The following is a 25455-nucleotide window of genomic DNA, read 5'->3' as shown; positions in this document are numbered from 1 at the left end:
ATCTCCAAATAAAATACAAAATAGTGCTGGGGATGTGGCTCAGTGGTCATATGCCTCTGAGTTCAATCCTTGGTTAACCTGCAATGCCCCCCCCCCGCCCGCCATCAGCAATTTCATGTGGGATTTTTGAAAAGTGGGGACTGGATGGATTTCAGAAATGTCTTTGGAGATGAGTTTTGTTTCAGAATACTTCAGATGAATCTAAATAAGTTTTTAAAAATAACTCATGGTGGGTAGAGTTGCTATGTTTTATGGAATTGACTCTATTTTCTCTCACTTGCAGAAAGTATTAGATGGGGACAGTGCTGTGAGGTCCTTCCAGAGCACTGCAACAGCCTATGTACCAGTGTCACATTATCGGACTGTTAAAAGTGTGGATTCAAGTGAGGAGAGTTTTTCTGATTCAGATGATGATAGCTCTCTTTGGAAACGCAAGCGTCAGAAGTGTCTTAATCCTCCTTCCAAATCGGAGCCTTTTCAATTTGACCAGAACAGTGAGAAACCACTTGTTGGTGGGGCAAAGAAAGTTAACAACATATGGGGTGCCGTACTACAGGAACAGAATCAAGATGCAGTGGCCACTGAACTTGGTATCTTGGGAATGGAGGGCACTATTGACAAAAGCAGACAATCTGAAACCTACAATTATTTACTTGCTAAGAAACTTAAAAGGGAATCTCAAGAATGTACAAAAGAACTAGATAAAGAACTAGATGAATATATGCACAGCAGCAAAAATATGGAGTCAAGGGAAGAGGAAAATGGGCAAGGTCATCTGAAAAGGAAACGGCCTGTCAAAGACAGAGTAGGGTACAGACTAGAAATGAACTATAAAGGCCGATATGAGATCACAGAAGAAGATTCTCAAGAGAAAGTGGCTGATGAAATTTCTTTCAGGTAAGCATTTAAGCTTGACCTATAAATGAACATTTGACCAGATATCTTCTGTTTACAGGACATAAATGCGAAATACTTTAATAATGATGTTCCTTTTTGAGACTTTTTTTTTTAATTTATGGAATTAACTAGGCTTATTTGATTATCTGAATATATTTGTTTTCTTAAATTTGGACAGGCCTGGTAGGATAATTTGTATATACTTCCATGAACTTTTATTTAGTGCTGTATAGCTCTTTAAATAAAACATTTTGGGGCTGGGGGTGTAGTGAAGTGGTGGAGTACCTGCCTAGCATGCACGAAGCCCATTTATTTATTATTTTTATGTGGTACTAAAGATCGAACCCAGAGCCTCACACATGCCAGGCAAGTGCTCTACCACTGAGCCACAACCCCAGCCCACCACAAAACATTTTTTAAACTCATGTATTGAGTGCTCATTTGTGATTCTTATTTTATTGAGATATATTTTACATTTGATAATATTCACTCATTTTCAAGTGTTGGAGTTTGGCAATACTTGGGATTTAACCCAAGAGTACGCCACAATTGCGCTATGTCCCCAGCCCTTTTTATTTTTTATTTTGAGACAAGGTCCTACTAAGTTGCCAGTGCTTGTCTCAGCAATGCAATCCTCCTGCCTCAGCCTCCCCAAGTTGCTGGGATTATAGGTGTGTGCTTAATGCCATGAAATAAAGATAAACCTAAAAGTTGGTTTTCCTAATTTTAAAACCTTTCCATAACCCAATAAGATCCTTCATATTTGTACATCCATTTGCAGTTAATCATTGCTCATTCCCAGACAACTACTAATCTATTTTCTGTTTTTACAGATGTGCCTTTTCTGGACAAATGGAACCATATATGTGTTCTTATGATTGGTTTCTTTCACTTAATGAAGTGTTTTTGAGAATGATACATGTTATACAGGAATCAGTACTTAATTCCCTTTTTTTAGATCTGTATATGTCCATGTCCGATGGATATGAATATTCCACTTTTGGCTATCATTAACATACATTTTCATTTCTTTTAGGTAAATACCTAGGAGTAGAATTGCTTAGTGGGTGGTAAATTTATAAGTCATGTGTTTTATCCATTTTATTTTATTTTTTTTAAAGAGAGACAGAGAGAGAATTTTAATATTTATTTATTTATTTTAGTTCTCGGCGGACGCAACATCTTTGTCTGTATGTGGTGCTGAGGATCAAACCCGGGCCGCACGCATGCCAGGCAACCGCGCTACCGCTTGAGCCACATCCCCGGCCCCTGTTTTATCCATTTTAAAGCTCCTAGATATCTCTGGAATTAGGAAAACCAACTTTTAGGTTTATCTTTTTTGCACTCAAGCTTATATTCACCTTGGTGCGTGTGCATATATATATTTTGAAATCTGCCATAATCCAGTAAAGCAAATAAAAATGTCAAGTATAAGACTTGACATGGAAGGAGAGAAATGAATTACAGTAGATGGGGTAGAGAGAGAAGATGGGAGGGGAGGGGAGGGGAGATAGTAGAGGATAGGAAAGGTAGCAGAATACAACAGTTACTAATAGGGCATTATGTAAAAATGTGGATGTGTAACCGACGTGATTCTGCAATCTGTATTTGGGGTAAAATTGGGAGTTCAAAACCCACTTGAATCAAATGTATGAAATATGACATGTCAAGAGCTTTGTAATGTTTTGAACAACCAATAAAAAAAAATAAAATCTAAAACAAAAAAAACAAACAAAAAAAAAAGACTTGACATGGAACCCTGAAGTTACTGTCTCTTTGCATGACCCCAAATTAGGATGTTTCCATGTCAGTGACTCAGTTAATTATTGAATATTTTGAAAAGCAAATGTTATTAGAATAGGGATTTGATTCTAGTTAAGGGCTATACTGGTAATTAAAGTAGATTTCATCAACAACAAATAAAAGGTTAAATTTACTTTGTTTCTTTTCAGGTTACAAGAACCAAAGAAAGATCTGATAGCCCGAGTAGTGAGAATAATTGGGAACAAAAAGGCAATTGAACTTCTAATGGAAACTGCAGAAGTCGAACAAAATGGTGGCCTTTTTATAATGGTAAGACTGATTCACAGTTTGTATTTTAGAATTGTTTGTCATGGTTTTTTCATCCCAGGTAAGTTCACTTACCTCTTTTGGACCTCTTATTTACCATACATTATTGCAATGTGTTTCAGATAAAATTAACAGAACTGAATATAAAAGTTTGGCACCCTCTTGTTTTCAATTAATACTTTCCTTACAAAAAAACATAAATTGTAATCTGTTATTAGGAAGGTGACAACATATCCCTATATGATTCATTAAAAGTAGCACCTAATAAAGCCCAGACAGATTTACAGTGATCCATTTATATTACAATAACATGGGTGGTGGAGACCAAAAGGAAAAAATCTGAAATAGCTCCTGGGGTAGGGAGCAATAAAGAAAATGGAAAAACACTGTTTACTGTTTCAGAATGATGAAAAGAGCACATCTGGCCAGGGCCTGATCACAGGCAGTGGCAGTTCTAGAATGGTTTTGCAGATCTCATTCAATTCAGCTTACACCACAGGGTGAAGATCTGAGTGTGAATGGTTTCCCTCTTGTTATTCCTGGTTTGTAATTTATTTTTATCCAGTTCTCACAGCACAAGAGAGTAGATCAATATTATGCTGTGGAAATGAAGAGAAAAGAAACAAATTAGAGAGTTAGCAGCATTGGCTGAGGAATTAGCCTGTCAACATAAATTATAGAAGTCAACAACCCAACAAATTTTAATAATAATGAATACACTGACATCCCTGTTTATGTCACTATTAAGGTTCTGTGAGGGCTGGGGCTGTAGCTCAGTGGTAGAGCACTTGCCTTGCACGTGTGAGCCACTGGGTTCCATCCTTAGCACCATATAAAAATAAATAAATAAATAAATATTTAAAATAGGAAATTTCCTTTCTTCTGCTGGACTGCATTTCTTGTTAAAAGGGCGACGAGTGTTCTTTTATGTAAAGATTGGGTATTTCAATATTGTAGTAATAAAATTTTGTATTCCAGTGAACTAATGGCAAATGTACTAAATGTTAAGGTACAAATTGAAATTCACTTCCTTTTGATACATTCTTTCTTTGAACAATTATTGATTGAGTGACTGCCATGTGCCAGGCCTATTCTAGAACAGGGAGCTTATGTTGTAGTTGAGGGTGAGAGGAAAATAGTCTATAAACGACAAATATAATAACTTCAAATGAACTAGAATGTGATATATCCATGGAAAAAGAAATAGATCAAATGGAAGTATAGGAAGTATCTATTAAACACCAAAATTGATCAAATGAAGATAATAGAACGTCACTATTAAACAGGAGTGGTTAGGTTAGAAATTTGAACAAAGAGTTGAAGAATGTGAAACAGTACTACAAAAAGAACAGGCCAGGTAGAAGTAACAGCCATGTTAGAAGTAAAAGCTACTTAGCAGACTAGAAATAGGGTAAAGTAAGCTATTGCTTGCTTTGAGTACAAAATTTGATGGAGTCCCAAAAAACTCAGTAATCAAGACAAATGATATTTTAATGCAATATTATCGAAAATTAAAGTTAATATACAGAATTTTAAGTGAAGATAGTCTTCAACTTTGTCCTTGGAAGATTCAGTTGTCTCTCTTCACCCTAATCTCTGTTCCTGGTACCTGGTTTGAACAAAGGATCTTTGCAACTAGAGCAGAGTGCTTTAGAGAAGTGGGATATAAGGTCAGAGAGGTAATGTGCATCAAGATCTAGTGGGGCATCATTTGCACCTTAAAGAATTTGGCTTTTCACATCAATGTTTATAGCAGCACAATTCACAATAGCTAGAATGTGGAACCAACCTAGATGCCCTTCAATAGATGAGTGGATTTAAAAAATGTGGCATTTATACACAATGGAATATTACTCAGCACTAAAAAATAATAAAATCATGGCATTTGCAGGCAAATGGATGGCATTAGAGCAGATTATGCTAAGTGAAGTTAGCCAATCCCTAAAAAACAAATGCCGAATGTCTTCTCTGATATAAGGGGGGGGGTGACTCAAAATGGGATAGGGAGGAAGAGCATGAGAAGAAGACTACCACTAAATAGGGAAGAGAGGTGGGAGGGAAAAAGAGGGAGAGAGGGAGTTGCACAGAAGATGGGAGGAGAACCTCATTGTTATACAGAGTACATATATGATGTTGTAATGAGAAAAAGAAAAAAAAAGTTTGTCACATTAGAGTGGATAGAGAGAAAGGATGGGAGAGGAGGGGAGGAGTAGGAAGGATAGAAAGGGCAGCAGAACAGAATAGACAATATGATTGATGTATGTACATTCCATGTATGTATTATATATCAAAATTCATTCTGCTGTCATGTATGACTAAAAAATAAATAAATAAAAATTTTTAAAAAAGAATTTGGCTTTTATTTTTAATGAAATAGCTATTTATTTATTTATGGGGTGGGTACTAGGGATTTCACCCAGGAGGACTTTACCACTGAATTACGTCCACCAGCCCTTTTTTTTTTTGAGACAGGGTTTCACTAAGTTGCTTAGGGTCTTGCTAAGTTGTTGAGGCTGGCCTTGAACTTGAGATCCTCCTGTCTCAGCTTCCCCAGTTGCTGGGATTACAGGTGTGTGCCATCACATCTGCTATGAAATAGCTCTTAAAAGAGTTTTGAATAGATGACATAAGCAGTTTTGTTGAGAATAGACTGAAGGGGATGTTGGATAAGGGTGGAAGCAGTAAAGGTGTTTTAAGAGGCTAATAATGCCGGTGAGAGATAATGTGGGTAGGACCACAGTGATAACTCTGGCGTGGAAAAAAATGGTCAGATTCTGGGTGACACCAACAGGATTTCCCAACAAATTAGATGGAAAATGTAAGAAAAAAAGAGCCCCAGGGCTGGGATTGTAGTTTAGTGGTAAAGTGGTTGCCTAGCATGTGTGCGGCAGTGGGTTCGATTCTCAGCACCATATATAAATAAAGAGAGTCCCCTTTTTTCCCCCGCCTTGGTATCAGGGGTTGAACCTGGAGTTACTTAACCACTGAGCTATATCCCCAGCCTTTTTTATTTTTTTATTTTGAGACAAGGTCTCACTAAGTTGCTTAGGGCCTCAGTAAGTTGCTGAGGCTGGCTTTAAACTTGTGATCCTCCTGCCTTAGCTTCCTGAGCTGCTGGGATTACAGGTGTGCACCACTGTACCTGGCTCTTCATTCTTTTTAAAGTTGCCAATGACTAGTTTTTTTGTTTTGTTTTGTTTTGTTTATTTATTTTTTAGTTTTCGGCAGACACAACATCTTTGTTTGTATGTGGTGCTGAGGATCGAACCCGGGCCGCACGCATGCCAGGCGAGCACGCTACCTCTTGAGCCACATCCCTAGCCGGCATTATAGTTTTTTATTTCTGTTATATTACATGTGTACACACACACTCACATATGTTGGTCCTTATTATTTGTTGATTTTATATTTGCATATTTGCCTACTTGCTAAAAGTTATTTATAAATTCAAAATCAATATTAGTGGTTTGTTTTTACAGTTATTCACAGATATGCAGAGTGACCAAAAAAAAAAAAGAAGAAGAAAAGTCGTATGTAGTTCACAGTTTGTTTTTGTTTATTTTTTGTAGAATGGTAGCCGAAGAAGAACACCAGGTGGGGTTTTTCTGAATCTCCTGAAAAACACCCCAAGTATCACGGAAGAACAAATTAAGGTAATGATAATGTTCTTGGCTTTGAAGCTCCATTGTGATTTTACCTCTGCTCACTCAGCCTCTGGGTTTGCTTTCCAACTTCATCACCTGCTCTGCCTTAAATGGACCAATTTTGTCATTGTACATTTTGTGAAGGCTTGCCTCCTCTTTTTCTTCCCTTTCAGAGCCAAGATCGAGATTTTTATTTTTACGACAGTTAGTCCTGTTCTCTTAGCATGTAATTATTTTTCCAATCCTCCTAAAATTTTTTATTAATGGACATTTTTAAACATGCAGAATAGATAGAGTAATAAGATTAATGCCCATATATTCAATGACATTGATGGTTGATGTTTCATGTCCATCCCCTCCCACTAGGGCTGGAACACAGAGCATTCTACATCTGAGATACATCCCCAGCCCTTTTTAAAATATGTAATTTTGAAGCCAAGTGTGAATGTACACACCTATGATCCCAGCAACAGAGGAAGCTGAGGCAGGAGGATCCCAAGTTTGAGGTCAGGCTCTGTCTGAACATAAAAAATGAAAAGGGCTGGAAATATGGCTCAGTGATAAAGAGCACTGGGTTCAATCCCCAGTGCCAGAAAAAAAATTTTTGAGTTTAAGTTGCCCAGCCTGGTCTCTAATTAGTGATATTCCTGCCTCAACTTTCCAAGTCACTGAGATTACAGGCATGCAATGCCATGCTTGGCTCATTTTGACATTTATTTTGACATTTCTGCTTTACCTGTTGAAATTTTTTGGTTCATTTGGAAATAAGTAGCAAACATCATGATGTTCAGCCTCATTATTTCAACAAGCATGTCCTAAGATCCAATATTGAGACCTTGTTTCAATTTTCTGAGTTGTCCTAATAATTTATTTTATATTTTCCACCTCAACCAGGATCCAATATAGGTTTCCATGTTCCAGTTATCATACGGGTTTTTTTTTATATATATATATTTTTTAGTTGTTGATGGACCTTTATTTTATTTATTTGTATGTAGTGCTGAGAATTGAACTCAGTGCTTCACACATGTGCGCTATCACTGAGCCACAACCCCAGCCCCTCATATGTTTTGTTGTTTTTAATCCCGCATTTTCCTCCCTTGTCATTTAAGACCTTTTGAATGATGGTTATTTAATAGAATGTTAGTTTATCCTATTAATGTTCTGGTGATTATCTCCTTGTGACTTTTTTCCATTTTTTCCTCCATCTTTTGATATTTCTTATGAACTGGAAGGTATTTTGTTTTGGTTTTGTTTGTTTGTTTGTTTGTTTTTTGGTACCAGGAATTGAACAGTGGCTCTTAACCACCAAGCCACATTCCCAACCCTTTTTTGTTAGAGACAGGGTCTCACTGAGTTGCCTAGGGCCTCAGCCTCCTGACCCACTGGGATTACAGGCATGTGCCAGCAAGACAGCTAGAAGGTATTCTTGACTATTTTTGTGCTCCTGAGAATTCCTTATGTGAGTATTATTGTACAATGGGGGGTTTTCAGAATTCAAAATTTGATATTATTTAATTTTTTAATTATGGAACATGATTTGCATTTACCATTTATGGTTTTATTTGTTTTTGTTTGAGTGAACTTGTAATTACTTCAGTTTTTAGAAAATAACAAAGTTCATGAATTAAAAAAAGTTTAGTTGCCATTTTTTTTAAAGGCACAGCCTAACAGTCTCCCTCTATAAAACAGTATATAGTCAGGTTCTTTACTTGGTGAATATGGGATGCAAAAATATTTCCCTTAGATTTTTTTTTTTTGTCTGCATTTATTGTGAGAGTATGTTGCAACGATATTTCTTTGGGCCATTCCCTGCTTTATTCTATTAAATCCACAGCCTGTAGGAGTGAAGTTCCTTTTTAGAAAGGATTGCCATTGGGCTGGGGATGTGGCTTAAGCGGTAGCGTGCTCACCTGGCATGCGTGCGGCCCGGGTTCGATCCTCAGCACCACATACAAACAAAGATGTTGTGTCCGCCAGTAACTGAAAGAAATAAATATTAAAAAAATTCTCTCTCTCTCACTCTCTCTCTCTCTCTCTATTTAAAAAGAAAGAAAGAAAGAAAGGATTGCCATCTTTGAAGGGAAAGGGGAACTTTATAAAATTACTGTGTTGCCAGGCATTATTCTACTTGACATTTTTTCTGTGAAGATGCTTACTGTGCTTCCACATAAAATGAAAATACTTCATGAAGCTTATTTTTTATCTTTATACTTGACAAGTACAGTCTTAAAAAATGCCAAATTATTAAACTTTTGTTAAGGCAGTATAAATAGATTTTAAGGATATAGATCTGAGCCACACATGGTAGCACATGCTTATAATCTCAGAATCAGAGGCTGAGGCAGGAGGACTGCAAGTTCAAGGCCAACCTCAGCAACTTAGTGAGACCCTGTCTCAAAATAGAAAATAAAAAGGACTAGGGATGTAACTCACTGGTTAAGTGCCCCTAGATTCAATCCCTGGTACTAGGAGAAAAAAGAAAAGAAAAAGAATATAAATTTGGAGAAATATAATTTCTTATATTCAGACCTTCCCACACACACACCATGTCAGGGGTGGAACCCAGGGCCTCACATACATGCCAGGCAAACACTCTACCGCTTAGCTGAGCTACATGCACCCCCCCAGTTTTGAGTTTAGACCTTGTACTTTCTCATGTTAGCTCTGTAATCTTTTGCCTCATTTTTTTTTCCTCTGAAAAAAAGGATAGTATACCTACCTCATAAAGTTTTTGTGAGGATAAAATGAGTTAATGTGTGAAGTTTTTAGCATGATGACTGGCATATAAAAATATTCACTTACTAAATGATAGCTAGCCTACTTTGAATTCACCTTTGTAGCTCTTCCTGTTCTTTTTCTTATCCTCTTTCTCCACCCTCCGACCTTCCTCATTTCTTTAGCAAATATTCTTTCTCTTTGTCAGAACACTCATATTGTGAACTTTTTCCTTTATCCCCTTTATTTCAAAGTTCTTTACTCCTTCCTTTGCTAATGTGTGCTACTTGTAACTATTTAGCATAAATTTTAGGAGTGAGTCCCCTTTATCTCACCATTCTCCATAGTACTTTTTATAAACAAGGCATTCGTACTTTGTGTACTTTAGAGAATGATAGGGACAGACTTGGCTACAAATTTTAGGAGTCCTTTCCCAGAGGATAATAGGGTTTCAGAAGTGTATCTTATCTATACCAACTTCCTTTTAAACCTTCCATGTCTTAGTGTAGTTCATTTGGCCTTCTCTTTAAATCCATGATCTAGTTTGATTTCTCTATATCTCTACATAGTTATCTGTATCAAATTTCCCACGTTATTTTATGTTTTTTTTTTCTTTTTCATATAATATTTTATTATTTTGTTCTGTGCATTGAATCTAGGGACATTCTACCACTGAGCTACATCCTCAACCTCTCCCACTTTTTTGGGTGGGGGGTGCTGGAGATTGAACTCGGGGGCACTCGACCACTGAGCCACATCCCCAGCCCTGATTTGTTTTTCATTTTTTTGTTTTTTGGGGGTGGGGAGTACTGGAGATTGAACTCAGGAGCACTGAAGCACTGAGCCACATCCCAGCCCTATCTTTGTGTTTTATTTAGAAACAGGGTCTCACTGAGTTGCTTAGTGCCTAGTTGTTGCTGAAGCACCACTGGGATTATAGACATGCGCCACTGCACCTGTTTTTTTATTCTGAGACAGGGTTTTGCTAAATTGCCCAGACTGGCCACGAACTTGCAATCTGCTGCCTCAGCCTTTTGAGTCTCTGGGATTAGAGGCATGTGCAGTGGCTCACGGTTTGATTTCTTAGCATGAACATTACATAAGTTAGAATGACATTTCGAAGTTAGTAAATCTTTATTCCAAAGGCTTCTGTTTTGTTGTGATCAATTACATTTTACTTAAACTCTAAACAACATGATTTTTGTATTATATCTTTTCATTTAGAAAACTTGACTGTAGACTTGATGTGTTCAGGTGGAATAAGCATGATCCCTAAATCCAACACGAGATTGGATTTGAATTATAGCTTCAGTCTTTACTTGCAGTCAGTACTTAAGATGCTAGACTGTGTTTGATACTGAGTCTACTAATATTTGCTTATTTTTTGTGAGAAATGGAGATAATGATTGACTATCTTTTAATAAATGGTTTTGTTTTGTTTTACTAAAGTTTTTCTTTTTTATTATAGGATATTTTCTACATCGAAAATCAAAAGGAATATGAAAATAAAAAAGCTGCTAGGAAAAGGAGGACACAAATATTGGGTAAAAAGATGAAACAAGCCATTAAAAGTTTGAATTTTCAAGAAGAAGATGATACATCACGAGAAACTTTTGCAAGTGACACAAATGAGGCCCTGGCCTCTCTTGATGAGCCACAGGAAGGACATGGTGAAACCAAGTTGGATGCAGAGGAGGCCATTGAAGTTGATCATTCTCACGATTTGGACATCTTTTAAGAACATTTTGGACATTTTGAGGAATAGACCTTTCTAAAATAACATTGTAATAACCCATTTTTATTAAGATTGCTTTGTTTTACTTGCACTGATAAACATGAGAATCAGGAGAAAAAAGAACTGTTTCTTGTTTTAAATAAAAATTAATATATGTGGAGAGATGAATACAATTGATAGAAACATTTAAAGATGGCTTATGTCTGACACCATACTTTACAGTATATTTTCTCTGTTGCATGTGCTAATTATTAAGAGTATTTTACTAGTTGATAATTGGTTTTGTCCAGGTCATTGTAACACACCACTCAAAAATCTAATTTCTTTTTCTGATTTGTCTTTGTGGTAAATTATGCTTTGGTTTCAAAACATTCCGTTAAAAGATCCAGATGGGACACACATAATTAAGCTGTTACAAATGCATTCAAATTTGTTTTTTTCTATATTATAAGAACTCTTAGGCAATTTTAAGGATAGACTTAAAAAAGGTTTGTATTGAAGGTTCTTCCCTCTTGTTTATGCAGAAGCAAATAAATATCAGAAGCTTTTCAAAGAAGTATTGGTTGTGAATTTGGTGGCTTTTTTGTTGGGTTTTATTTTGTTTCATTCATTTGTTTGTTTTAGGGATTTCTGGTACTCGAGAAGGATACCAGGGATGCTCTATCGCTGAGCTACACCCCCAACCCTTTATTTATTTATTTTAGAACAGAGTCTTGCTAAGTTGCTAAGGCTGGCCTGGAACTTGTGATCCTCTTGCCTCGGCCTCCCCAGTAGCTGGGACAACAGGCATGCACCGCCACACCCAACATTGTTTTTTTATTTTTTTTTAAATACATGACAGTGGAATGCATTACAATTCTTATTACACATATAGAGCACAATTTTTCCTATCTTTATATATAAAGTATGTTCATGCCAATTCATGACCAACATTGTTTTTGACTTATTAATTAACTTGGTCATATACTAGATACTGAGTGTGATCCATACCTGTGTGATATTATGGACATTTTTTAAAATTCCCAGTAGTTGCCTACCTAAGACTGTCTTACCTTATGTTATGGAAGTTAGGTATTTAAAATGTCATATCTGCATGAAGTTTCAAATCACTTGTCTTCATTAAAGACAAAAATAAAAGTAGTTATACTTAAAATGTTCCAAGTCTTAAATAATTTACAAAATATCTTGAGCAAAAATGTGCTTAACAAGTAGATTTTTTTAAGCAAAAATGTATAATTCAGCAGTTATAAACTGTTCCTTACAATGTACTTGAAGTCTTTCAGTACCTAAAAAATAGTCTTTGCAATTAGATCTTAGAGTTAAGTGGTTATTGGATGTTTTTTATTTATAAATAATGCAAAAATAAAATTAGTTTTATTATTTGGTGCCAGAGTTTGAACCCAGGGCTTTGCACATGCCAAGCATGAGCTTTCACCTCTGAGCTACACTTCCAGCTCTGACATTTTTTAATTTCAAATACTCTTCATAAAATTGATATAACCACCACAAGGATGGGATCCTAATTAGAATAACTTATGCTCCACATATGTATAGTATGTCAGAATACACTACTGTCACATATATACAAAAAACGCAAATAAAAGTAATATGTAAAAAAAAAATTGGTATAACCAAGGGAAGAAAAATATTCTAAATATGTAACTGGATATTGTTCCTGAAGTCATTCATGAGGGGTGATCCAACACCACCTGCCATCACACATCTTGCACATGGCAAGCGCTCCTCCACTGGGCTACATCCCCAGCACTATGAGAGGTGACTTTAAAGATGTAGTATTTTCTGCCACATTTTCAAGTAAATATTGGTATTTTTTTTTCTACTGAAAGTTATAGTTTTTTAAAGGGCACTGATGCCTAAGGCTGTTTGTCTTCATGAAAATTTCCTTTATATCCACTGTACCAGTTCATTTATCAGTATTTGCTTCTTTAACATTTGAAACCACACAGATATCTGATATGGGTTGCATCCTACTGTCATGTAGAAACAAATGCTTCCACTTTTAAGGTTTTTTACATTTATCAATATTACTCTTCTCTAAACTTTTCTGAAAGAAAGTGTCCAAACTTCCCATATATGTATTCATTTTATACTCCCACAAAACCAGTGTATCTCACTATAATTCTTCCTGTATATTTTTCTTGCTAGTCTGTAGGATTTACAGTAATAACATTCTGCCTCTGTCATAGTAATTGAAGTACTCATCTTCACTTGTGACTTTATTATAGAGTTTTATAATCTGAAATATTCTGCAGTATCACAAGATAAAATGAGTTGGTTGGATTTAAACTTGATTTACACTGAAAGTGTGTCTTAAGTAATAGGTGATAAAACAAATGGAACATTTATCAACGATGATGTGCAGTATGTAAGGAGGAAAATTAGCCAAAAGCAAATAGAAAATGTTAATATGACTTATATTTAGCAAGTGTATTTCCAATACATGTCAAATTTGCAATATATCTGCAAGCATTCCCAGTTTTAAATGTTAATGTCTTTCCCAAGAAGGGAGATTAAAAAATAAAATAAAATTACCACTAAAAGTAGCTCTGAGCTTGGCCCTCTCAGCTGTTTATGTAACTTCTAAAGTTTGCTATGAAATTCACACGACATTGTTACATCAGAGGCAGTAGTTCCATTAGATTAGGTCAGTGAATTGGGTTCTAGATGAGAATTCTGTCACTGCTGGCAGTGATGGCTTCAGGAAAAGACAGTGATCTGACCTTATCCAATGACTGCTCTGATGATAATTCATATAATCCTGCTAATAAGTGAGGACTCAAGGGTTCTGAGGGGTTTTGACTGCTGATTTGTTCCACATGATAATAATTGTTTCTCCTTCACATTGATACAGAAAATTTTATGTTCCAAAGGGAAATATCATACATGTGCAGTGAAAGTCTGATCACATATAAATTTAGAAGCCAAGTTAGTTTCTGGGTCTGGGGATGGGGTGGTATTTGTTTTTGCCACTGGCCAGAGATTTCCTGTAGACAAGAGTAGGCCTGAGGCAAATTATGGTACAACAGTACACTGCCTGCTGTCTTAAAAATCAGGTTATGTGGGGACTGGGGATGTAGCTCAGTGATACAGCATTGTGGGAAGCTCTAGATTCCAGCCCCAGCACTGCACCAAAAGAAAAAAAGGGGGAAAAAAACCACACCTGGTTATATGGACATTGTGGGCAGACTATAAAGGACTGGAGGTAACCAACCCTGACTTGACCCTGACTTGATCTTGGTGATAATGTGGGGATTTAAAGAACTGATGGCCTATTAGGTGAGCCTAAATTAGCACAGTTCTCTGTCCTGCAACTTCAAGGGTCCAAACACCATGGACACAATTACCTCAATTCCTTGGAATGATGCCAAAACAACAAACTCACAAGACATTCCTTTTTCTTGCTTTCTTAATCGTCAGGTATGATGAGATTCATTTGCCACGGTTTTCATTAAAGCAAGGGATGATCCCAGCACGTTATGTCATGCCTTGGAAAGAAAATATGGAATTCAGGAATGTGAATCTGAAGGTATTTTCTCACAAATATTCATCATTTACAAGCTTGTACCAATTGAATATAATCTGTAAGATATATATGACTATACAAAAATGTTTTTGATGCACTTTCACATAAACTTGAAAGTAAACGTTTAGGCAATACAATAATGCAAATACAAACAAAATAGACATACAAAAGGATCTCAGAACCTCCACATGATGCTAACTGGCAGTGTTAAGCCCATCAGAAGCAGGTGCCATTAGTATTAAAGCTACATCCAGGGGCTGTGGGATTCCACCTCTTGGGTCCCCTTCTTCCTCCAGGAGAAGTCTTTTCTGCTGTCCTTTAATAAACTTCTAATTTCTACTCTGAAAAAAAAATAAATAAATAAAAATAAAGTATTCCCAACAATTTTAAAAACATAATTAGTGACTGGGGACTGGTACATACTACCTTATAGAATTACCATGAAACTTAATTAAATGAAGTGAATTTGGCCATACTGAGTAACTTCTAATACATTCTAGGTTATTATTTTCTTTTCCTATTTATTCTTACCATTTTTCCTTAGATGATAATGCACATACAGACACACAAACACACACACTTAACAACTCAGAAGTGATAACACCATGTACCAGAAACAGGGCTGCACTCCAAAGCCAGGCCAGAATGCTATTCTTCAATATTGAGACATCAAAAGCAGATGTATACTTCAGTCAATAACCTATTGCTGTTATTTATCCAGCAACAATTATAACAACAGCATCAAACCTTATATCAATTTAATACCTCGTAATGGACAAAAGCATTTTCATGGACTGGGGATGTGGCTCAAGCGGTAGCGCGCTCGCCTGGCATGCGTGCGGCCCGGGTTCGATCCTTGGCACCACATGCAAACAAAGATGTTGTGTCCGCCGAAAAATTAAAAAATAAATATTAGGATTCTCTCTCTCTCTTTAAAAAAAAAAAAAAGCATTTTCATTCACATAAGTTGCTTTTCTTTTTCCATTTTTTTTTTTTCCCAGTGCTGGGGTTGAACACAGGGCTTCAAGCAGATGAGGCAAGTACTCTACTGCTGAATTACACCCAGCCTTGGTTCACATGTGTTTTGTTCAATGTTCAAAGAATCCTTTTTTTAAATTTTAACTCCTTTTTTATAGGCAATCCTTTTATTTATGATGTAAAAAAGTATGGTTACCTCATTTTCAATTAAACAAAGCAAGAAGGGATATTTAATGTCCTGGAAGAAATAATTGGGATTCAGATGTTCTCAATATGTTCCAAAGTTAGGATGAACTTTTAAGGGATACTTTTAAATCCTATGTTTATGTTTATATATATAATATATATGTATATGACAGTGGAATGCATTACAATTCTTATTACACATATAGAGCACAATTTTTCATATATCTGGTTGTATACAAAGTATATTCACACCAATTCGTGTCTTCATACATGTACTTTGGAGAATAATGATCACCACATTCCACCATTATTTATAATCCCATGCCCTCTCCCTTCCCCTCCAACCCCTCTGCCCTATATAGAGTTCCACTATTCCTCCCATGCTCCCTTTCCCTACCCCACTATGGCTAACTTCACTTAGCATTATCTTCTCTAACTTCATCCATTTACCTGAAAATGCCATGATTTTATTCTCTTTCATTGCTGAGTAATATTCCTTTGTGTGTATATGCCACATTTTTTTTTTATCCATTCATCTATTGAAGGGCATCTAGGTTGGTTCCACAGTTTAGCTCTTGTGAATTGTGCTGCTATAAAAATTGATGTGTCTGTGTCCCTGTAGTAAGCTGTTTTTAAGTCCTTTGGGTATAGACCAAGGAGAGGGATAGCTGGGTCAAATGGTGGTTCCATTCCCAGATTTCCAAGAAATCTCCATACTGCTTTCCATAGTGGTTGCACCAATTTGCAGTCCCACCAGCAAGGTATGAGTGTATCTTTTTCCTCATATCTTCGCCAACATTTATTGTTTGTCTTCATAATAACTGCTATTCTGACTGGAGTGAGATGAAATTTTAGAATGGTTTTGGTTTGTATTTCTCTAATTGCTAAAGATGATGAACATGTTTTCATATATTTGTTGATTAATTATATATCATCTTCTGAGAAGTATCTGTTCATGTCCTTGGCCCATTTATTGATTGGGTTATTTGGGGTTTTTTTGTTTGCTTTTTTTGGTGTTTAGCTTTTTTTTTTTTTTTTTTAATATTTATTGTTTAGTTATTGGCAGACACAACATCTTCGTTTGTATGTGGTGCTGAGGATCGAACCCGGGCCGCACGCATGCCAGTCGAGCGCGCTACCGCTTGAGCCACATCCCCAGCCCGGTGTTTAGCTTTTTGAGTTCTTTATATATCCTAGAGATTAGTGCTCTATCTGATGTGTGAGGGTTTATAAAGATTTGCTCCCAAGATGTGGGCTCTCTATTCACCTCACAGATTGTTTCTTTTGCTGAGAAGAAACTTTTTAGTTTGAGTCCATCCCATTTATTGATTCTTGATTTTAATTCTTGCACCACAGGAGTCTTATTAAGGAAGTTGGTACCTAATCCCACATGACGAAAATTAGGGCCTACTTTTTCTTCTTTTAGACGCAGAGTCTCGTTATATTCCTAAGTCCTTGATCCATTTTTAGTTGAATTTTGTGCATGGTGAGAGAGAGGGGTTTAATTTCATTTTGTTGCATATGGATTTCCAGTTTTCCCAGAACCATTTGTTGAAGAGGCTATCTTTTCTCCAATGCATGTTTTTGGCACCTTTGTCTAATATAAGATAACTGTAATTATATGAGTTAGTCTCTGTGTACTCTATTCTGTACCATTGTTCTACCAGTCTGTTTTGGTGCCAATATCATTCTATTTTTATTACTATTGCTCTGTAGTATAGTTTAAGGTCTGGTATAGTGATGCCACCTGCTTCACTCTTCCTTCTAAGGATTGCCTTAGCTATTCTGGGTCTCTTATTTTTCCAGATGAATTTCATGACTGCTTTTTCTATTTCTATGAGGAATGTCATTAGGATTTTAATTGGAATTGCATTAAATCTGTATAGTGCTTTTGGAAGTATGGTCATTTTGATAATATTAATTCTGCCTATCCAAGAGCAAGGTAGATCTTTCCTTCTTCTAAGGTCTTCTTTGACTTTTTTTTTTTTTTTTTTGGTGTTGCTGGGAATTGAACCCAGGGCCTTGTGCATGCAAGGCAAGCACTCTACCAATTGAGCTTTATCTCCAGTCCCCTTGATATTTCCATTTTATATTTGAGAAAACTAAGTCTGGGGTGAGTGGCATGTGACCTGTACAAGGTCACATAAGTAGTAAAGCTGAAGTTTAATGATCTGACACCAGGCTTACCTACCACCTGTATAATCTTCAGTCCTCCTGGCTCATCCTGGTAGTCAGGTTAATACCAAGTTACAGAGCTCTGCTTTTAGAAGAGATATTGCTCTGTCCATCAGATAGTTAGAAAAACGATCAGAACACTTTCATCTTGATATAACAAGAAAATGATGTTTGATGTGATATTAAGCAGAGGTTTTTTGTTTTTTTTCTTTTAGAAAGCAGAAGCATGTGGGATCCATACTGGACCACTAGAAGACTCTCTCTTTTTGGATCACAGTGAAAGGCTTTGCCATGGGGAAGATCGCACAATTGTCTTGAAGAAAGGCCCACCAGAAATAAAAATTACAGATATGCCTTTGCATTCACCTCTCTCCAAATACCAAAGCACTGTGATCTCCCATGGCTTTAGAAGGCGACTAGTCTGATCAGAGGAATTAAGTGATAAAACTGGCTGGGATAGCAGATGTGTAATAGAGTGCATGAACATGGCTCTGGGTTAGATTCCCAGCACCACCAAAAAAATAAAAATAAAGTGATAAAGTGTTTCAATCCCTTATTCTCCACCTTCCTTTGATAAGTGTTTAAGGTCACTGTACGTCGTTCGTATTTCATCTACAACTTCAATATTTTTAAAGATCATAAACCAATAGTGTGATTTGTAAATTACAATGGGATAGGAAGGAGAACTGCTTTCATTTATACTAATTTAATATTAAGCAGGTAAAGAACAGCAGACTGGTCTAGTACCACTGTTTGACCTCATCACGTTCCTCTACCTTTATCTTCTTCTCTATTTTTCATCCCCTCTAACTCAATTGTAGTGTCAGATGAGCTGAGTTGAAATAGAGTTGCAGGATGTGGAATTACTTTTGCTATTTTGCTGTCTGCCCCCACCACCCTTTTTCACAACCCACCCCTCCAACACACACACTTAAGGCTCTGGACCATTGTTATTAATCATCATGGTAATTAGAAGTGTTTGGCAAACAGCTCGATCATGCATCATACAGTTTTAGCTGAGAGAGATATATTTGCAGCCAGATAGGGAGGTATATACCTGTGATTCCAGCTATGTGGGCTGAGGCAGAAAAATCACAAGTCACAAGTCAGAGGCCAGCGTAGGCAACAGAGGTCCTACGTCAAATAATGACAATACAGAGATGTACTTTATGTATCTGTTCAGTGTATATGAGTGTAAATTTGCTACAGTAATTTATTCACATAATTTAAAAGTAAACCCATAGTGGACATGGTGGTACTGTCCTATAACATCAACTACTTGCGGGGGAGGGGATTGAGCAAGAAGTTCACAAGTTCAAGGACAACCTGAACAACTTAGACCCTGTCTCAAAATAAAAAGGACTGGAAATGTAGCTCAGAGGTAGAACAACCCTGGGCTCAGTCCCCAGTACCATAAAAATAAATATTAAATAAATAAAGCGACTCTCGACAACGACCTGCACTGACGAGATAAGCTGGATTCAAAAGAGCTGGCTGCAACATTAAGCTAAGAAAACAGCAAAGAAATCACACAACACATGGACTTGAGTTTCTCAGATCAAGGGTGGGACTGCTCTGTGACCTTAGGGTCAGCTTTCACACTGGAAGGTGCTGGAAAAAGAATGTGTACCCAGAATCTATTTTTATAGGGGGGACACACAAAGGAGATTTGATAGAATGTTCTGCATCAGATAAGGTAGGGATAAGGTTTCAAAGTGGAGTCCTGCTTCTTGGTGTCCTGTGGCCAGCAGATTGATTGACATCTTGGCAAGACACACCCATCTCAGGTGCTGTGTGGGATCACAGGCAGAGCGAGAGGAGAGGCACACTTGCATGGCACAGCCCAGTCAGTGTGCAATGCCAGACTTGTCCTCTCATATAGCTCCAATGCACATAGCTCACACACACAGCTCATAGATGGCTCAGGACAGGCAACCATATGTAAAACAGTACAGCCATTTTACCTATACAGAGAACTCCATAGAGTGGTTTCTCAAAAAATTAAGCAGAATTTCCACATGACTCAGCAATTTCACTCCTCATGTCATGGGCAGATTTGAAAGTTAAGTTGGATTGATCTCATGCTCAGACATCTCACCCTGTGCAGAATTGACGCCCCTTTCCTCATGAGCCCACTTACATAGATGCTGACACCCCCACCCACTTGCACTCTGACCACAATATCTTTAAACTATGGAGCAGACGTTAGCTTACTTCCTGAATGGGTACAAAAAGGCGCCAATTCTAAGACTGTGCTTGCCTCTCCTGCCCCCCTCCTTTGTGGTTTCCTGATTTTTAAGTGGCCCCCTGGCCCGCGTTCAGTGTCTTCGGCTGAAGAACTGTCTGCTTTCTGCTCCTTGGCCCTGGCCAGAATAAATCCTTTGTCTTTCCTTCAAAAAGACCTGTAGTTTTATTTGGGATTTTGGAATAGAGCCTTAACATTCAATAATACTGAAAGCAGGGACACACAAATCTTTGTATTTGATGCTCGCAGCATTATTCACAATAGTAAAAAGGTAGAACAGCCCAATGTCATCAACTGGTAAAGACTGGTTTATACATCTGATGGAAATCTTTCAACCATAAAAAAAGAATGCTCTTCTGATGCATGCTACCACATGGAGGAACCTGAAAAACATCATGCTAACTAAAATAATCCTCACACCCACTTCTGTCTGTGTCACTGAGGTATAAAAGGCCAGGCAGTGGAGAGTAGGGAAGGGACAATCAAGATCGCCAAGAGGCCAAGCACGAGGACAGCCATTTTAATATGCCCTGACATGTTGTAAGACAGTTCTTGTTTCTCAGAAAGGGCCTAAATCTGGTCATGCCGAAAACAACTGCGTAATCTATAATCCAGCCCATGCCAGGCTAGGGATAATTAAAATATTAAAAAACTAATCAAGAGGAGCTTATTAACTTCTCCTTATGTGCCTTTAAAGGAGGAGCACTGCAAGACTTAAGTGGCACTCTTGCCTTTTCCAGGTGCACTGTACCAGGAGTTCTGAATCTCTCTCTCATTTTCCTTTTTTAATAAAATTTGGCTGGCTTGCTTACCCCAGTGCTGTTCATTGTGCTCATTCTTCTATTCTGTGTTGCGTGAACCTGATCCTGACTCTGCCAATAACATCACCATGTCAGAGACACATTGGAGGCCAGGCACAGTGGTGCACACCTGTAATCCCTGTTAGGTTGGTTTGAGGTGATTAATCAACCTGCTGGGGGTGGGGGGACACATATCAGGCACCGACAGAACCGCTGTCAACCAGTGGGATCTCCAGGCCAATCCTGGATCTTAGCCAGCTCCCCTGACCAACCCCAGTAGGACAAGGGACTCTAAAAAACCCTTTTCCTGTCCCAAGCCCTCCCTTCCTGCCCTAAACCCAATAAAAATTCCAGTCCAGTCCAGCCCTGGCGCGATTCTCTTAGACCCACTCTGCTGGTCTGAGAGCTCTGCCTGGGAGTGAAATCTCAATAAAGCCTCCTTCAGAGGCCTTTTAAAATCTGTAAGGTCGTGGCGGCCTGACCTTACAATCCCAGCAGCTTGGGAGGCTGAGGCAGGAGGATCACGAGATCAGAACCAGCCTAAGGCGCTAAACAACTCAGTGAGACTCTGTCTCTAAATAAAATACAAAATAGGGGTGGGGATGTGGCTCAGTAGTTGAGTGCCACTGAGTTCAACCTCTGGTATAAAAAAAAAAGAAGAAGAAGAAGAAGAAGAAGAAGAAGAAGAAGAAGAGGAAGAGGAAGAGGAAGAGGAAGAGGAAGAGGAAGAGGAAGAGGAAGAGGAAGAGGAAGAAGAAGAAGAAGAAGAAGAAGAAGAAGAAGAAGAAGAAGAAGAAGAAGAAGAAGAAGAAGAAGAAGAAGGAGAAGGAGAAGAAGAAGAAACACAGTAGTGGTTGCAAGCCAGAAAAAGGATCTTCACCAGGAATACACTGCTGGCCCCTCTGTCTTGGACTTCTCACACCCCCAAACTATGAAAAGCAAATGTTTTTTGAGACAATTTTATGGTATTTTGTTATAGCAGCTCAAGATGGCTAAGACACCAATGCTTCTTGTGTGGATTCAGATAAGCTTCTGCAGTCAATTTCTTTCAGTGTGAAGAACTTCCTTTACTGTTTCTTTTAGGGCTTGACTGCTAGCCACAAATCCAGTCTTTGCTTATCTAGAAAATATTTATTTCACCATCATTTTTGAAAAAAGCTCTTGTAGATGTAGAATTTATTTTTGTTTGTCTGTTGCTGAGCACTTTGAATCTATTATCTCATTGCCTCTGGCTGCCATTTTTCTGCCTAGTCAGCTGTTAATTTTAATTGGTGTTCCCTTGTGATTGTTTTCTTGGGGCTTCCTGCCTCTGATTTCCACCAATTTTATTATGAAACTGCTTGTGGGTGTCTTTGTGTTCATCCTATTTGGAGTTCTCTTGGATATATAGGCTATTGTTTTCCAATAAATCTGTCAAGATTTCAAACATTATGTGACCAATTTTTTCTTCTCATTTCTTTCTCTCCCATCTTTCTGGTACTCTCCTCACATGTATGTTGATGAATATGTGTCCCACATCTTTCTGAAGCTCTTTTCATTCTTCTTTTTCCTCTCTGTTCTTCATATTGCTTAAGTACTATCAATCTGTCTTCAAATTTGCTGCTTTTTCCCTCTATTAGCTTATTGAGGGAAAAAGCAGCAAATTTGAGCTGCTTTTGTTGAGCCCCCCCCCAGTGAATTTCTCAGTTATTGTATTTTTCAATTCAAGGATTTCCATTTTTTAATATTTCTCTTTATTGATATTCTCTATAAGGTGTAATTTTCATCATACATTGTAAGGGTAAAAGAAATTGAAGTTAAAGTGTAAAAGACTGGGCATTGTAAAGTTTCTAAGCTGCAAGGCCTGAGTTAAAATGTAAAGGACTAGGTATTGGAAGGCAGCTATGCTCACCACTATACCACCAACGCCATCCAGGACTAGGTATTGTTAAGTTCCTATGCTACATGCAAAACCTGAAATTCCTGTAGCTGTTAAGACAATGCTTGGAACCGACCAGTAAATATTCCCCCTGACCGCTTGGTTGTTTAATAACTTAGGGCCCTGTACGATCTTGCACATAGGCATCGCAGGGCCTGGACCAATCAGTTTGAATGTGTACCCCACTTTAGAACTGACCTATCACCCCCGCCCAACCTGTTCCCGCCAATGAATGAACTAATCATGTTTAGGAATTGTTGTTTGATTTTCCCGCAGTGTATTATGATTTGTTAAAGGAGACTGTGATGTATGTAAAATCTCCGCCCTCCCCAAAAAAGTGTACTTAAGCAGTGCTCAGCCCCTGCTCGGGGCTCTGGGCTGCTTTCCCTTCTCGAGTGGGCACGGAGCCCCAGCATGCTGGATCAATAAATCCCCTTCTGCCAATTGCATGAGTGGTCTCTTGGTGGTCTCTTTCTCCAACGCTTCGCCGGACCCTTACACATTACTTTTTTCACTTACTGGGTTACCAGTTTATTATAAAAAGACTATATCACTGAGGAGCAACCAGATGGAAGATGCCCAGGGGAGGTATGAAGAAAGGGACATGGAACTTTGTGCCTTCTCCAGGTATGCCACTGCCCAGCACTTCCTTGTGCTCAGCAACCTGAAGCTTCTTTCCCCCCCTTCCTCCTGCTCTGGGGATTTTCATCCCTATTCCTTTTTATTTTATTTTGAAACAAGGTCTAAGTTGCCTAGACTGCCTCAGCCTCCTGAGTAGCTAGGATTGCAGTTTCTGTTGCCTGCTTTTTTTTTTTATTTTTTATCCTGATGTAGAAATTGTACTTCCTTATTCTTTGCATATCTGATAATATTTTGTTGGCAACTGGCTATTTTAGAAAATATATTGTAGCAACTCTAGCTACTGGCTCCTTCTATCTCCAGCCTACTCTGGGGTATTTGATTATTATTTGCTTGTTTATTTATTTAGTGACAGGCTGGATTGTTTTAGTAAAACCTAATCTCTCCAGGGCCCATTCCCAGCCCCACTCCCACACCCAGTGTTAAGCCTCCCTGAGCTAATTCTCAGGGGCTCAGCCTTGGGTATGGCCACACTCAGTCTCTGACTAGGTCGTTGACAGGATTCTCTTTGTTATCTTGTTTCCTGACCACACCTAGCTATTAAACTCCACTAATTGCAGGCTGACTGCTCTTTTGTTTCCAACTTTGCTCTAGGAAATAAAATTGCTTCAGAAACCATTGGCATCAGAGTTGAATTCTTGAAAAGGTAGTTCCCAAAGTCTCTGAGATTTTTTCTGACCTCTGGAGGGCTCCTTTTAGCTGTCTCTTTCCCTGGTTTACCCAGGTAAACTAGCCAGCCTACGATTTAGCTTGTATCTCCAATGATTCTACCAGTCTCTCAATTGTTTTTCACCACAACCTCCATTGTTAGTTATCACTTTTTATTTTATTTTATTTATTTTTATTTTATTTTGAGACAGGGGTGTCTCATTGTATTGGCCAGTTTGGTCTCCAACTCATGAGGTCAAATCATCCTCCCATATTGACCTCTAAATAGTCCTTTGTTTTGTTTGTTTGTGTGTGTGTGTGTGTGTGTGTGTGTGTGTGGTATGCATGGGAGGCAAGCACTCTACCAACTGAGCTATATCCTTAGTCCCTGTTTATTTTGTTGTTATTGTTGTTTGTTTGTTTGTTTGGGGTACTAGGGATTGAACCCAGGCACTTGTTCATACTAGGCAAGTGCTGTACACCCCCAGTCCTTAGTTCCTTGTTTTTTTGAGAGTATCCTCAAGCTTAAACTTCTGCCCAAACACCATTGCAGAAGAGTTATGAGAAGAAATTGTCTTATGAAGTTATGAGAAGCATCTGTCTTATGACCTGTTGGCAGCAGGTCCACCCTGGCCCCTGGAGCCCTACCTCCACTAGTTTGTTCTGCATGCCAGTGTGGCCAGCTCACAAGGCCATGGCGAACTTGCGGTTTTTCTGTTCCTGCTTCTCCGTCTGAGACATATGTATCCCACGAGAATGCCTTGACCTTTTCTGGTCTGATGGACTTATTGTTAAGGGAGGTTTCAGTACCTGACAATAATAGATGTTAAAACTAAATTTCTCCCCCCTCCCTCCTGCTTTTGGGTAGTTTTCCACTTCTGCTGCTTGGGGTATAAAAAAGGTGTGTTAGCAATAAAGATTATTGACTCCTGGATGAAGAACCTTGGTGTCCTGTGTGTCTTTTAACCTCGCCGTCCCTCGCCGGACTCGGCTCCCTTGGCCGGACGCGGCAATTGGAGGTTCCCACCGAGATCCGGAAAGCAGGGGTAAGCGGACGGGGCTCACCTTCTAAGAAAGAAGGGGGAGGATTGGTTTAAAGATAATTTAAAGAGACAGGGTACGTACAATGGGTAACTCAACAGCGAAGGTTCGTCTGGCCAACGAACTAAAAGAGCTGTTAAATACACAAGGAACAGGAATAAAAACTAAGACTGCAACCGAATTCGTTGAAATTATTGCCCAGGCTTGTCCTTGATTT

The 25455-nt window shown here is 38.1% G+C and overlaps 2 protein-coding genes across 2 annotated transcripts; both read left to right on the top strand.

The window, feature by feature from the left end:
- Nucleotides 1-244: 244 nt before the first annotated feature.
- Nucleotides 245-11620, top strand: Phax (phosphorylated adaptor for RNA export). The gene is made up of 4 exons (XM_015501293.2): nt 245-897; nt 2850-2970; nt 6537-6620; nt 10798-11620. Exons 1-4 carry the CDS (start codon nt 245-247, stop codon nt 11065-11067), a joined length of 1128 nt encoding a protein of 375 aa, XP_015356779.1. The 3' UTR covers nt 11068-11620.
- Nucleotides 11621-13776: 2156 nt separating this feature from the next.
- On the top strand, nt 13777-18372 carry Tex43 (testis expressed 43). Its single transcript, XM_015477805.1, has 3 exons — nt 13777-13853; nt 14503-14611; nt 18163-18372. The coding sequence occupies exons 1-3, from the start codon at nt 13777-13779 to the stop codon at nt 18370-18372; spliced, it is 396 nt and encodes a 131-aa protein (XP_015333291.1).
- The last annotated feature ends 7083 nt before the right edge of the window (nt 18373-25455 follow it).

The sequence above is a fragment of the Marmota marmota genome, unplaced genomic scaffold (genome assembly GCF_001458135.2).
Source record: "Marmota marmota marmota unplaced genomic scaffold, marMar, whole genome shotgun sequence".
NCBI lineage: Eukaryota > Metazoa > Chordata > Mammalia > Rodentia > Sciuridae > Marmota > Marmota marmota.
This window is presented reverse-complemented; position numbering and strand designations above follow the sequence as displayed.

What these genes read in the sequence shown, in the direction of transcription:
- Phax (XM_015501293.2), top strand. Translation starts at nt 245, where the DNA reads ATGTTTTATGGAATTGACTCTATTTTCTCTCACTTGCAGAAAGTATTA. An exon ending in GCTGATGAAATTTCTTTCAG is followed by an intron (nt 898 to 2,849) that starts GTAAGCATTTAA and finishes GTTTCTTTTCAG; the next exon opens with GTTACAAGAACCAAAGAAAG. An exon ending in ATGGTGGCCTTTTTATAATG is followed by an intron (nt 2,971 to 6,536) that starts GTAAGACTGATT and finishes TATTTTTTGTAG; the next exon opens with AATGGTAGCCGAAGAAGAAC.
- Tex43 (XM_015477805.1), top strand. Translation starts at nt 13,777, where the DNA reads ATGGCTTCAGGAAAAGACAGTGATCTGACCTTATCCAATGACTGCTCT. An exon ending in TCATATAATCCTGCTAATAA is followed by an intron (nt 13,854 to 14,502) that starts GTGAGGACTCAA and finishes CTTAATCGTCAG; the next exon opens with GTATGATGAGATTCATTTGC. An exon ending in TCAGGAATGTGAATCTGAAG is followed by an intron (nt 14,612 to 18,162) that starts GTATTTTCTCAC and finishes TTTTTCTTTTAG; the next exon opens with AAAGCAGAAGCATGTGGGAT.